This window comes from Toxotes jaculatrix, chromosome 5, assembly GCF_017976425.1.
Source record: "Toxotes jaculatrix isolate fToxJac2 chromosome 5, fToxJac2.pri, whole genome shotgun sequence".
Lineage (NCBI taxonomy): Eukaryota > Metazoa > Chordata > Actinopteri > Toxotidae > Toxotes > Toxotes jaculatrix.
In genome coordinates this window covers 9,966,122-9,978,535 of record NC_054398.1, presented here as the reverse complement: position 1 = coordinate 9,978,535, position 12,414 = coordinate 9,966,122, and the positions used below count along the sequence as shown (strand labels likewise).

At 41.5% G+C, this 12,414-nt stretch overlaps 1 protein-coding gene across 1 annotated transcript in view; it reads left to right on the top strand.

Annotated features, from left to right (window-relative positions):
• Nucleotides 1-12,414, top strand: part of LOC121182623 (serine/threonine-protein kinase BRSK2-like) — a 155,751-nt gene that overhangs the window by 132,076 nt on the left and 11,261 nt on the right. Inside the window, 4 exon segments of the mRNA XM_041039229.1 lie at nt 2,541-2,572; nt 4,636-4,823; nt 6,147-6,224; nt 7,272-7,422. Of these exon segments, the coding sequence (XP_040895163.1) occupies nt 2,541-2,572; nt 4,636-4,823; nt 6,147-6,224; nt 7,272-7,422 (449 nt within the window).

Here is a 12,414-nt window from a genome sequence, read left to right as displayed (position 1 = left end):
AGTCAATAATCCATAACTACTGGCGATGTTTCAGTATGTCTATTGTCACCTTCTGTTAATTAGATTTTACTGGGAGATGCTCACAAGTACACACACAAAGCCAAGGCCCCTGCAGAGTCTGAGTGGGAGGGCACGTATCCGGGCTTAGGGGGCTTAGCTCAATAAAAGCCTTTCTCTTCATTTCCTGTCTGTGTAGTCGGGGCCCCGGAGGCGACCGGGACAGCCACCTCAACACAGTCATCTCATCTTCACTATTCAAATGAATACAGACACCCAGGAAAGATCTTCCTCCTCGTGATCCCTGGCTAATGAAGAGGATTGGCTAGCTTATTATATTAAAGAGCAGTTCATCACAGGCAGATAATACCCTCATGGGGACAGCGCAGATGAAGTACAGAGGTTGCTGGAATGAAAGTATGGGGTGTGTGTGTGTTTTTTTTGTGTGTCTTCATAAGTGTCCAATAAAATTGACTTCTTTCACACATTACTGCGGTTAATTTGGACAAATGCACTGAAACCACGAGTTTCTCTCATTATGACCATGTGCGACCCTCTAACGATGTCCATTAACCAGTCTTAGTGTGTAGTGTCGAGTGGATCTCTTTGATTCTCTTCCTGATGTGGGGCACTTCAAAGATCCTGCTGTCGCTGCTCACTTTGCAACACTGCCTTACGAAGGTAGAGAGCAGTAATTGCAGAAAGGGAAGTTGAAGAAAAAAAGTTTTGAAGGCCCCAGCCAAACCATGTAACAGACATATGTTGTAAAAGCTTCATTTTATACCTTATATAAAACCTAAAATAGAAAAAAAAGCCTCACTACTCTTTAGACAACCTAAAGTCTACATGGAAAGCAAAGTGTATTCTTCCTTTTTTCTTCCTCACCTGCCTTGTTCTTTTGACCTGTTCAGTTAAATCCATTTTAAATTAAATAAAGATTTTATTAAATACATTTAATTATGTGATTTAGCTTAATCACATACAATCACCTGAGTCAGAGGTTGCGGAAACTCCAATTACTGCTACTTTGCTGAGCTAGGCTACTTTACTGCTACCTTTCAGCAGGTCTTCGTGTGGTGTTACTTTTTTTTTCTACCTTTGTGATTAGATTTTGTTACTACCTCATTTATATGATAAGACCATATACTATAATAAAAAAATCAATTACTAAGATGTTAGAGCATTAAAACTATTTTTCCCCAGCGCCCCACCTGTCTTGATGTCTCTCCCTGTCCTAATAAAAAGCCGTATAGTATGATTTAGAGACATTCATACACACACTGAGACATGCACACATTAATATCAATGTGAGTTTGCTAGAGCATTAATTTATGCAGCAAGCAGATAAATACACACCTGAAAATACACTCACACACACCTAGCTGAGGTAGTGTTGCAGCAGCATTCCCGTCTGCCTGAGTGAAAGCAGCTGGAATTGGAACTGTCACATTTAGAGACTGATTGATGTGATACTGCATTTCAAACCACATCACTTCCAAGCCTGTGTGTGATATCGGTCTCTTGCCTCCAGGCCTTCAATAAAAGTTGGAGAGAGTAGGTCACCCACCAGGCTGTATCTGACAGGCAGGGTGTCTCTGTCAATACCGTGACCTCTGTGGAAGCAGACAGGAATCACCTATAGTCCGTCACTGCAGTCTGCCCGGCTCTGTGACTGCAGTAATATCACATGAAGGCATTTATCAGTGCTAAAAGCGCAGAGATAGATCCTCTGGGATGGGGAACACACCGAGACATTGATGGAGGCACATACCCGAGAACTGCGCCTCTAAATCAGTGACAATAATTAGAGCTGCTATGTGTATCTCCTGTGGTTCCTCAACAACTGCAGGAACAAATTAAAAAGTCCCAGCAGTGACATTGATCCTGTTTTCCTCTGTGGGCAGTTAAAACACGGTGGAGTCATTCTAACAGACATCTTCCTTTGTTGCCCTTTTGCTCAGTGTTTCTGTCCCTTTCTGCTGTTCCTTTCTTGGCTAAAGGACCATGCTGACAGTGTTGGTGACAAAGTGGCCACATTAAAAGTGTGATGACAAGAGTAGTATTGAGAGAGCGAGTGTGTGTGTGTGTGTGTGTGAGTAAGAGAGATGGGAAGAGAATGAGAATGGGAGATTCCCTTTAGACCAGAGGGCTTGGCAGGGTCAGCAGTGTGTATGAGGGAGATAATATTCTCTGTTTATAGCTCAGTGGTATCACCTTTCTCTTTTTTTCTTGCTGCACCCCTCGCTGTCTCACAGTTTTTTCCAAATATTTTTTTTTCCCATTGGCAATATTAATATTTGAAGACCTCATTATTTACTTCCACTATTCAATCTGGCTGTATTGTCCTGTTGCGTTTCCATTAAGCCAGTAAGCTCAAGGCTTCCTGAAGCCAAACTGCACCAGACATTTCTATACACAGGCACTGAGTGATTTTTCTGTTTTCTGTGATTTTCTTATACCCAAAAGGTGCTAAAAATGACTAAAATCAATAAATCAGTGTGTTGCTTATGTACTGACTGTTTATTTTCTCATGTCTTTTACAGTTAGAACAGATCCAGAAGCACACGTGGTACATGTAAGTACTCCTCCATCTTCCCTTCCTTTTTACACCCCTCACTCCTCTCCTCTCCTCCTTCTCTCCTAGCCTGTTCCACAGGGCTTGCAAACCTGAGGGGAGCTACCACATGATAAACGACTTTGAGTTTCAGCGCTGTACACGAGAGTCCATTTGAGCGGGGCATGACTCGGGGATGTTGGGGTAAATTGGTAGTGCATGAAAGAGGATGTGCCGCATATGGTCGGCTGAGCAGGGAGCAAGGGAGGGGGAACCTAACCTAACCTCAGTGTTCCTACCATTTAACTTTCATAACACAATGTACCCACCTTTTAAAGCTAACATAAATCTTTGGAGAAAATTTGTGTTGCGGGCCATTGTATATGATGTCAGACATAATTTATGAGGAGTATTTTTTTAATGTCCTCTCTCAAATAATCAGAATATCACCATTTAGAAGTTGTTGTGGGTCTCACTGAAAAAGTGATTTAAAGGTGGAATCTTAAAGGTTGGCATGGGTGGAGGCTGGGAGTCCTGGAAGGACCTGATTTACGGTTTCTGTCGTGTACTGAAAGATCATGCAAACAGACAGCAAGAGTGATAAAAAAAAAACGAGCACACAAGAAGAGAAGAGCTGGGAGAGAAGACTAATGTAGTGTAAGTGAGGAAGATGGCCGGCTTTCTCTCTCAGGCATGACAATCTGGCTGGCCAAGTGACTGGCTGAATGAATGAACGCATGAATGAATGAATGAATGAGAGGGGGATTTTTGTTTGACAGATGTGGCTGCGCCTATTTCCCATAGCAACTAGTCAGTGGTGTTCATCCACTCCTGTTGTTTGTTTGATAGTTTTATTAGCTGGTGCGCTTCCTAACAATCTTCCAGCAGCAGCTGAGTGGAGCTGTGGTGCTGAAAGGACAGCGCCAGGCCAAACTGTCCTCACCAGGCTCACTAATCATAAGCAGTGGACAGAGTGGATAGAGAGCTTTAGATTCATCTTTATGATTATTTTGGGGGGCTGTAGTTTGTTGTGATGCATAATTGTATTGCAATATCCTGAGGGGTCCACGTTTTCTATAACTCGACCTTATGACCTTCATTAAGGCAACATTTATTGCAGCGATTTTGTCGTAGACTGCATTAGTTTTAGCACAGTGGACCTAATGAACTGGCATCTAAAAGTAGTTTTCACTACCTATGTGTCAGACGTATACAGGAATAAAACAGGGGCCTTGGTTGGAGGTTGTATGAGGTGAATAGTCACCGTAGATCTAGTTCACAAGTTCAAAGCATATAGAGTGGTGGATGTTTGTATGATTTTAATAGCTGCCTATGGGTTTTACGCTTTACTGGGCTCACCGGAGGAAAAAAAAATTAGATAAGGGGAAAGAACTAGGGTGGGGGTTGCATACTGACACAAAGCTGTGTCAGACTGTGTATATAGCAGAGTCTGTGTGTATTGGCACATTTGTAGAAATGGAAGATGGATGGATGTGGTCTTTTAAACAGACATCTAGGATCTTCCAGAAATCCTCTAGAAAATGGTGAGTGCAGTTTAGCCTTTATACACAGGAAGATGAAAAGGAGACAAAGAAAAGTGACATTAACTAGGAGATTGTCCAGAAAGAAGGAGGGAAGAACAAAAAAATGTTTGGAAAACAAGCCAAGAGGAGAGGGGGAGATTGCAGAACTTAACAGCATGACTCAGTTTTTCTGTCTGCGTCTTCCTGAGCGTGATGACCACAGTTCATCCTCTGAAGCATACATGCAAAATGACTAAACCTGGGGAACACATGACTATGAAAGTTTCATAATGTGAACCAGGGTCACAGTGAGGTAAACATGTTGCCCCAGATGACCGAGAGGCAAACAAACACTGGAATAATTCTTATACTGTGTCTTCTGCTTATAGCACATACTCATTAAACCTGTAAATCTGCAAAGTAAGATCCACAATGCTTCTATAAGTTGTGTAACGTATATGAAAGCATTTATGTAGACCTGTTCAAGTAGATATTTCAGGAGTAGGGACCAAAAAGGCCTGACAGTGTCCTTATTTGTGTTTATTTTTTGTGCTTTCCCAGAGGGGGGAAGAACGAACCAGAGCCAGAGCAGCCTGTGCCCAGGAAGGTTACCATCCGCAGCCTGCCCTCTGCAGACGATATCGACCCAGACGTACTGGACAGCATGCACTCCCTGGGTTGCTTCAGAGACAAAAACAAACTACTGAAAGACCTGCTGTCAGACGAGTGAGTGAATGGAGGTGCAAAAAGTGAAGCATGAGAAAAAGAAAGAGGTTTGATGCAGAAGAAAAGGCATGAGACTAATGGAAAGGAGTTTGTAAGAAGAAAGACATAAAAAAGAGTGAAGTAGTGTGTGTTGAAATAGAAAAAAAATAAAAGCAGCTAAAGACAGTGAGAAGATGAACAAGGCTGTGCTGTGGCTGCAATAAAAGAAAAAAAAGGGGACCGCAGTGGAAGGATGGGAGCGTCGTGTACACAGTTGGCCTTGGTTCTTCCCCGACTCTTATGAAATCCTGTGTGGCTGTCACTTCAGATGTCAGAAGCCATAGATCACTTAACTGTTATCACACAGCGCTTACCCCACTTGCTACTGGATACACCCCCCCCCCCCCCCCCCCCCCCCCAAAAACTGATCCGACTTGCACTACAAACATGCTCCTGGGTCACATTGTTTATATTCTGCTGCTAATGTTTGCATCTCAGTTACATGTTTGGGTTTTTGCTCCCATGCATATGTATTTAAGCAGAGGATGCTAGCCCTGCTGTCTTTCCTACACTTGCTTTTACTAATATGAGCTTACATATGTGTTTTTTAGTTTCTTTTTGCTTTTCTTTCCAATCTTCTTTCCCTCTATTTTACATTTGCCCAGCCTCTCCCATTTAATACTAAACGAGCATTACTGCATCACTTTCCCCCCTCTCCCCATCTTTTCCGTTTGCCTCCCTTCTCCTGGGAGCATCCCCGTAATAGTGCTGGACTGGAGGAAAATCTGCGGTCTCCATCTCCCCTCCCTTGGTTCATTTTAGCTGAAGTTGCAGGTCCTTGTCTCTTTGCCTCCTACTGCTTTCCAATCTGTCTTTATTATAGAGGGCCAATCCCTGGGCCTTTTGCATAGAGAGTTTTGGCCTAGAGGCTAAAGATATTAGGCTTCCTGATTTACTAGGAAAGAAAAGGATGAACTCATAATGTTTTGATACTTTCATAAACTTACCAGCAGACGCTGCACATGGAGATAAGGCATATCCTAAAATATATGCAGAATATTATATGATGGCTTAATGATCTGTAAAACTAAACTTTTGTTTTAATGATGGAGGCTATTTAGTGGCTGTTTCACAATGAACCCAAAAAGATTAAAGGACATTAATCATAGTAAGGGTTTTTGCAGTTTAATGTGTTGGTTTTTAAGTGTTTGCGGACCTTGTTGGTGCACACATGTAAATGAAGCTTTTTTTAAAAAAATTGTACACACACTAGTTATCTCATTGTATGCATAGTTGTGTAGGTATTGTTTCAGTTGTTTTACTTTTCCAGATGTTTCAACAGTCTTTTTATTGCCCCCTCTCTGCAGTGACAACCATGTTGCTGGACCGTAAGGAGAGATACCCAAGTCAGGAGGACCAGAACCTTCCCCCTCGCAATGAGATTGGTGAGACTTGAACAGAAAATATAAATATAGATAAAAATGTAACAACTGAATAAAATATTATAGAATAACAACTAAAGAATAGAGCATAGCAAGATTGAATAGAAATAAATTGGTACACACAGTGTGTCTGAACAATACCACTATGTGACTAGAATCTTTACTTTACTCATACATGGCTTTGAACAGACATCTGTTTACACAGCCAAAACAAGCCAATTTAAACAAGAATAGGTACTGCAAGAAGTTAACTCAAGAATATTCCTACTATCTGAACCATTCTGCAGTGTTTTCCTCCCTCAGAAAAAAATTGGATCAGCTCCAGTAGCAGTGGATTGACTTTCCAGCAGAAAAAGCTTTCTGTTTATTGAAAATAGACAAGTTTCTCCATGAAATATAGTAGCAGAAATAGAAGGCGTCAATAGGCCATAGATTGTTTTGTTTTCATTTTTTTCATTTTTAACTGTCAGCTGCGACCACTTCAGTTCACATATTAACTCATCAAAAAAAATATATTCTCCCCTTCGTACCCCAAAACCCAGCACCGATTTCCACCCACAGAAATCTGAACAGAGACAGAGATGCTCTACTTAGACTTCTGCCAGGGTTATTTTCTGACAAGAGTGCTGCAATAGGAGGAGTATTATCTGCAAATGTGTGTGTGTGCATGTGCGTGTGTGTGTGTGTGTGTGTGTGTGTGTGTGTGTGTGTGTGTGTGTGTGTGTGTGTGTGTGTGTGTGTGTGTGTGTGTGTGTGTGTGTGTGTGTGTGTGTCTGCTGTGAGATACCGACATTTTGATGAATAGACTCCCTCCTCAGTGAATGTGATACAGTCAATACAGTGGCCATTAGTTCAAGGTCTGGGAGGAAACCATTACTTATTCACTATTAGTTAAAATGTCAATGTGATCAGCACTAAACATCACTCAAACACACACACACTCATATGCACGCAATTCATAAAACTGTAGAAACGCACACGTTAACACGCAGAGAGACGTCAGGTGCGTTGTGTTTATTCTGAATCAGCATGTCTTGCTGTTTCTCACAGATCCTCCAAGGAAACGGGTGGACTCTCCCATGTTGAACCGTCATGGCAAGAGGAGACCAGAGAGGAAGTCCATGGAGGTCCTCAGTGTTACAGACGGAGGCTCACCTGTGCCAGCCAGGAGGGCTATCGACATGACGCAGCATGGACAAAGGTACGCATTGAGGAGAAAAAGGCAAAAAAAAAAAAGAAAAAAGCAATCAATCTATTTTCAAATGAACAAATAGAGATAGGCATTGTCCTGTGTGTGTGTTTATGGATGTGTGGAGGATCTCACAGCCCGGTGGTGTTTCAGAAGGTCTGACAGCGAGTCTGACTCTAATGTCAGCAGGCTACATTGTGGACAAACATCAACAGAGACTGACTCTCTGCTCGCTTTGTCTCCTGTCTCACTGTAGTAAATCAGTGTACAGTAAAAGCTTGGATATTCCTGACGCCAGTACAAAATGCAGCAAAGAAGAAAGGTATTCACTTGTCACTCACTCCCCATGTTTTTACCTCCTCTTGCTCCATGTCTCACCCTCATGCAAGGAGACGCCCGTGGCAGGAGAAAGATGCAGCGGAGCTCTCTGTTGCTTTGTTTTAAACGTTGATGACATATGCAGCATGCGGCAGCTTCACAGGTCTGTTTTAATAAGCTATGATTTAACTGAAAAACAGAAGTGAGAACTGCTGGGTCCTACAGAGTCAACACTTTTTGGACGGCAGTTCCTAAAGTTTGACTTAACTTCACTTAATTAACTTAATTTTCAAACTGAGAAAGACTGCGCATTTGCATTTCAGAACCTTAATATCTACAACCCCTTTTTCCGGTGTTAGCTCAATTATCTCAGTTTTTTTTTTTTTTTCATAATCCGAATGCATTGATAATCAGTTTCTCCCATACTGTGTCCCACTTTCTCCAGATGCAGAACATTTCTCCGTTTCTCTATTTTAGAAAACTGCACCCCGACAAGGCACGGTTGGACTGATTTAAAATCTATTTCCTCATCTTATTTCAACAACCAATATATCATCACACCGCACATTTCTGCTCAGAGGCAGTGACATTTGTGACAGCAGGGAAGATTGAATCTGAGGAGGGTGATAACCTGATCTGCCTAATGATAGGCAGATTGGCAGAGTGCTGGAAAAAGCTTTCAGATGTATAGGACATAAACGCAGAGGCAGAGAGTATGTATGCTATATAGATTTAAAAAAAAGAGTTGTAATGTTGAATATTCATCCAAATGTCAGATACATGAAAAACTCCTCACCCAGTAGTTTAGCCTCAACAAAATATCAGGAATTTATTTCCCACATCATTTCACTGAGAGAAGCCACTTCAGAAGCTTTAAATCCATTTCAAGGGCCCCCACCTCAAAAACACCTCTGCTTAATTCTTTCAGTCCTCTGGTGCCTCAGAATTTCGGTTTTAGATTCATCTTCTTCTTGTGTTTCATCGCCTCTGCTCCACTCCCTCATCCCTTCAGGCGATCTGAGTCTTACCTCTTCTTTATTTAAAGGTTGCGTTAGTTTAGAAGCCTGCTTCTTCTTCTGGCCTTGCCTCTGACTCATCTGTTTTAGTCAAGCCGAGCATTAATAATAGCTTCTGGACGCCAGTTCATATATATTATCGATAACTGAATGGAGTGCATCATAAAGGGCAGTGAAATGAGTGGTTTGAAGCTTTGTATAAAAGAGGTTTACTTGTATAAATCTCAGTAAGAGGGCACTTCTAGCTTGCAGCATATGAAATAGGTTTGTGTCTGAATCTTACATATATCAGCAGCCGCAGTCATTAAAAAAGCTCCCCTGCATCTTTCTTCCATGCTACTTTAAATCAGTGTGTTTTTTTTTTTTCATATCCCTCCACCCAAACCTCTCTCAGGGGCTCCTCCCTACCCTTTCATATCTCCTCTCTCTCTCTTTCTCTCGTGGTCCCTTGTGTGCAGCTGACCTTCAGTCCCAAACGCCCCCCTCTGTTAGTATGGAATTGCTATGCTAATGTGGAAATGCTGCTAGTTTTTCTCTGTCTGGCTTCCTATCAACTGTGGTGGGTTGGAGGTGGGGGGAGTCTTGTACCACAGCCCCCTCCGCCTCCAAATCAAATCAAATCTATCTCTCTCTCTCTCTGTCTTGCTATACGTCTCTTTTCCCTCCACTGTAATTCATAGCTCTCCAGCTGATCAGTGGGGGGAAAAAAGATGTTGGTAACAAAGTCTGTGTGAATCTGGATTTTTGTTGTGTTTTTTTTTTTTAACTTTTCTGCTTTTTATCACGTCCTTGTGTGCGCTTTGTTTGATCATGTGCCTGCTTGTGGGTGTGTATATAGGCGGTGGTGTTGGGGAGGCACATACGTAGCCGAGTAACGTCCAAAGATTTGACTGACTTTTTCTCTGAACCTAACCTTATCTTTCCCCGACAGCAAACTTTTGTCGACAGCAGAGAAGATTCATAGAACTTCAGATCAGAGAGCGTCAGAGAGAGGCCTGACTTTGAAACATGTGTTTTGACAGGATACATTTCCACCATCGTAAATGGTGGAAGAAGGGGTGGGGGGGTGGATTTATCTAAAATTACACAACGAAAATGCCTGAACCTCGATCCTTATCCAGCATTTTTGCCTTACATATCTCGCAGAAGCAGTTACAATCCTAGCAACTGCCCAGGCTACATTTTCATACAAGCGATTGGTGATTTGGCTGCTCCTGTGAAGTATAATTGAATAGATTTGGGATAAATCTTTCAGTAGCCATGTTGCGCAGAAACACACATGAGGACATTCTCACATGAATGCCCATTTCATTCTTTATTTGCCCAAAAGTATCTTAAAAAGACATTTAAAGCTAAACTCAAAGCACAAGAAATCCCACTGATTTAATTTTAAATCTTAACAACATGCCAGGAGAAATGAAGGGAGGTTAATGATATGTAAATGAAATATGGAAAAGTGCTGCGGTGCGAAGAAGAGAATATCAATTGACTTTTTTTTCTTTACAGCTCTGCTCTTGATGCTTCATGAAGTTTGAATGTGTTGGGTTAGTCGGAGCAGTCTTAATAAGTCAAGCTCTCATGCTAATTGTTGACTCTAATTTATTTAAGAGGCTCAAATGAGCACAAATAAAGCACCTTTAACACTGATCTCTACAGCAGAAACTGCAGGGGTCTTACTACATTTAGAAATTTGAGGAGCGGAGCTGTGAATATTAATGCACCGAGTCCTCAGGGAGTTGTCAGGGCTCAGGAAAGGAAATGAATTTAAACAGTATGTTGATTTACTTGAATATCTACTCCACGTAGAGGAACTCCATTGGTAGAGCAGAGTCAATATAGAGGAGGAAGAAAGGGAAAAAGGGAACTTTGTCTACTTGCCTTAAATCTTAGTAGCAGAGCACTTGCATTGTGTTTTGGCTCTGGCAGTGTTATTCATTTGCAGTTTGACTCCTGGCACCATCCTTTTTGTTTTGCTTCACTTTCATTTTATTCCTCTCCATGCCCTCATCCCAGAACCTCTTGTACTTGTTCCATTCCCCACAGTCCAACATTAGACCCCTACAGGTGTTTTGGATGGGTCTCTGACACAGCTAGTGGTCACACACACTGAGCACATGGAGCCCGTTCCAAAATAGGCTCAAGGGAAAAGTTACCATGGAGTGGGTTGTTGCGCATATATGTCATTGCGCACACATGTGGTTGCAAGTACACACACAGTTTTTCTCATTTAAGTCTTGGGGTATCTAGTAGTGCAGATAGTTTTGGTTTTATTTGTCCAGGTTGTGAGGTAATCCTTTATGAGTTTTAGTGTTAGTGAAGAAGTGTTCAGATCCATTGCTCTTGCAAAAGCTGCAAATCACAATTTAAAAATACTCATTACAAATAAAAGTCACAATGAAAGCTTAGTTTAGAAAAAAAAATGGAAATCTTAATATCAAAATGTACATGAAGTTTTGTAAACATAATCATTACACAGCAGCCAGTGTTATATTGTATATTTAATAATTATCACTGATATTAATGTTGTAGCTGCTTTTAACTGACTCTTATGTGAGCTATATAAAATCTTAATTTAAAAAGTGACTACTAACTATAGCTGTCAGTTAAATGCAGTGGAAAATTGCTGAATATTACTCTCTAAAATGTTGTGGAGTAGAAGTTTAATGTAACATAAACAAAAGAAATCTCAGAAATGGATCTGTTAAAACTTGTAGAAATAAAACCAAAATGTTCTGAATGGCTAAATAATATAATAATAGAACTTTTTTGTAATTAGGATGAACTGACCCTTTACAGAAGACAGAGGACTTAGCTGATTCCAGCATCTCCTGTCCCACTGATTTAATAACTTGGCTTCTTTTGTTGTATATGATTGATGATGAATGATTAGTTGTGCATGCTGTTACACGATAAATAAAACACTCAAGTCAACAATAGTTCATCATCTCTCCGAAGCAGGTGAACCCCTGACAGCCCATTACTGTACAACATAACCATCTGAAACATAGTTTGTATAGACCTGCTGGTCCAACACTAACAGATGCAGAGCGCCTCTAACAATATGCTCATAATGGCCTGAGGATGCTGTGTTTTGGCCACGTTTAGATGAAGTGCAATTGGCTGTGTGCGGACAGGCGCTGTAGCAAGCAACTGTGGGCATGTCTCTGTGGACAGAGGGACTTAAATGTAAATGATAGCAACTGTCTCGTCAGCTGCTCTATGAAACAAGGAATCCTAGCCAACGTGGTTTCAGCATCGCCTACTCATGTGTGCATGAGTGTGTGCAATAAATACACTCACAGAAGGGGCAGTGGTAGAATAACAAAAATAGCCTGAGAGTGGGTGTTTCTATATTTTCCTCTCTCTCTCTCATGGTAGCTGTTAGTGTTGCTTGTCTTCCGTTCTGTTTGTGTGTCTGTGCCCCTGAGGAGAACGATTCCTGTTCTAGTATCAGTTCTTTCTTTAGGCACAGCACCAGTATCATTTTAATGGCGACTGGCCATAGCCGTGTACACAGTTTTTTTTTGTGTCCATGTATGGATGCCTCTGTGGTCCAGTGGGACTACTCCAGCATTAGGAATGAGCATCAATCACCATTACTCCATCCACTCCACCCACCCCACCCATATCCCCACCTCCATTCCTCCAACCCTCCATCATTCCTCCATCA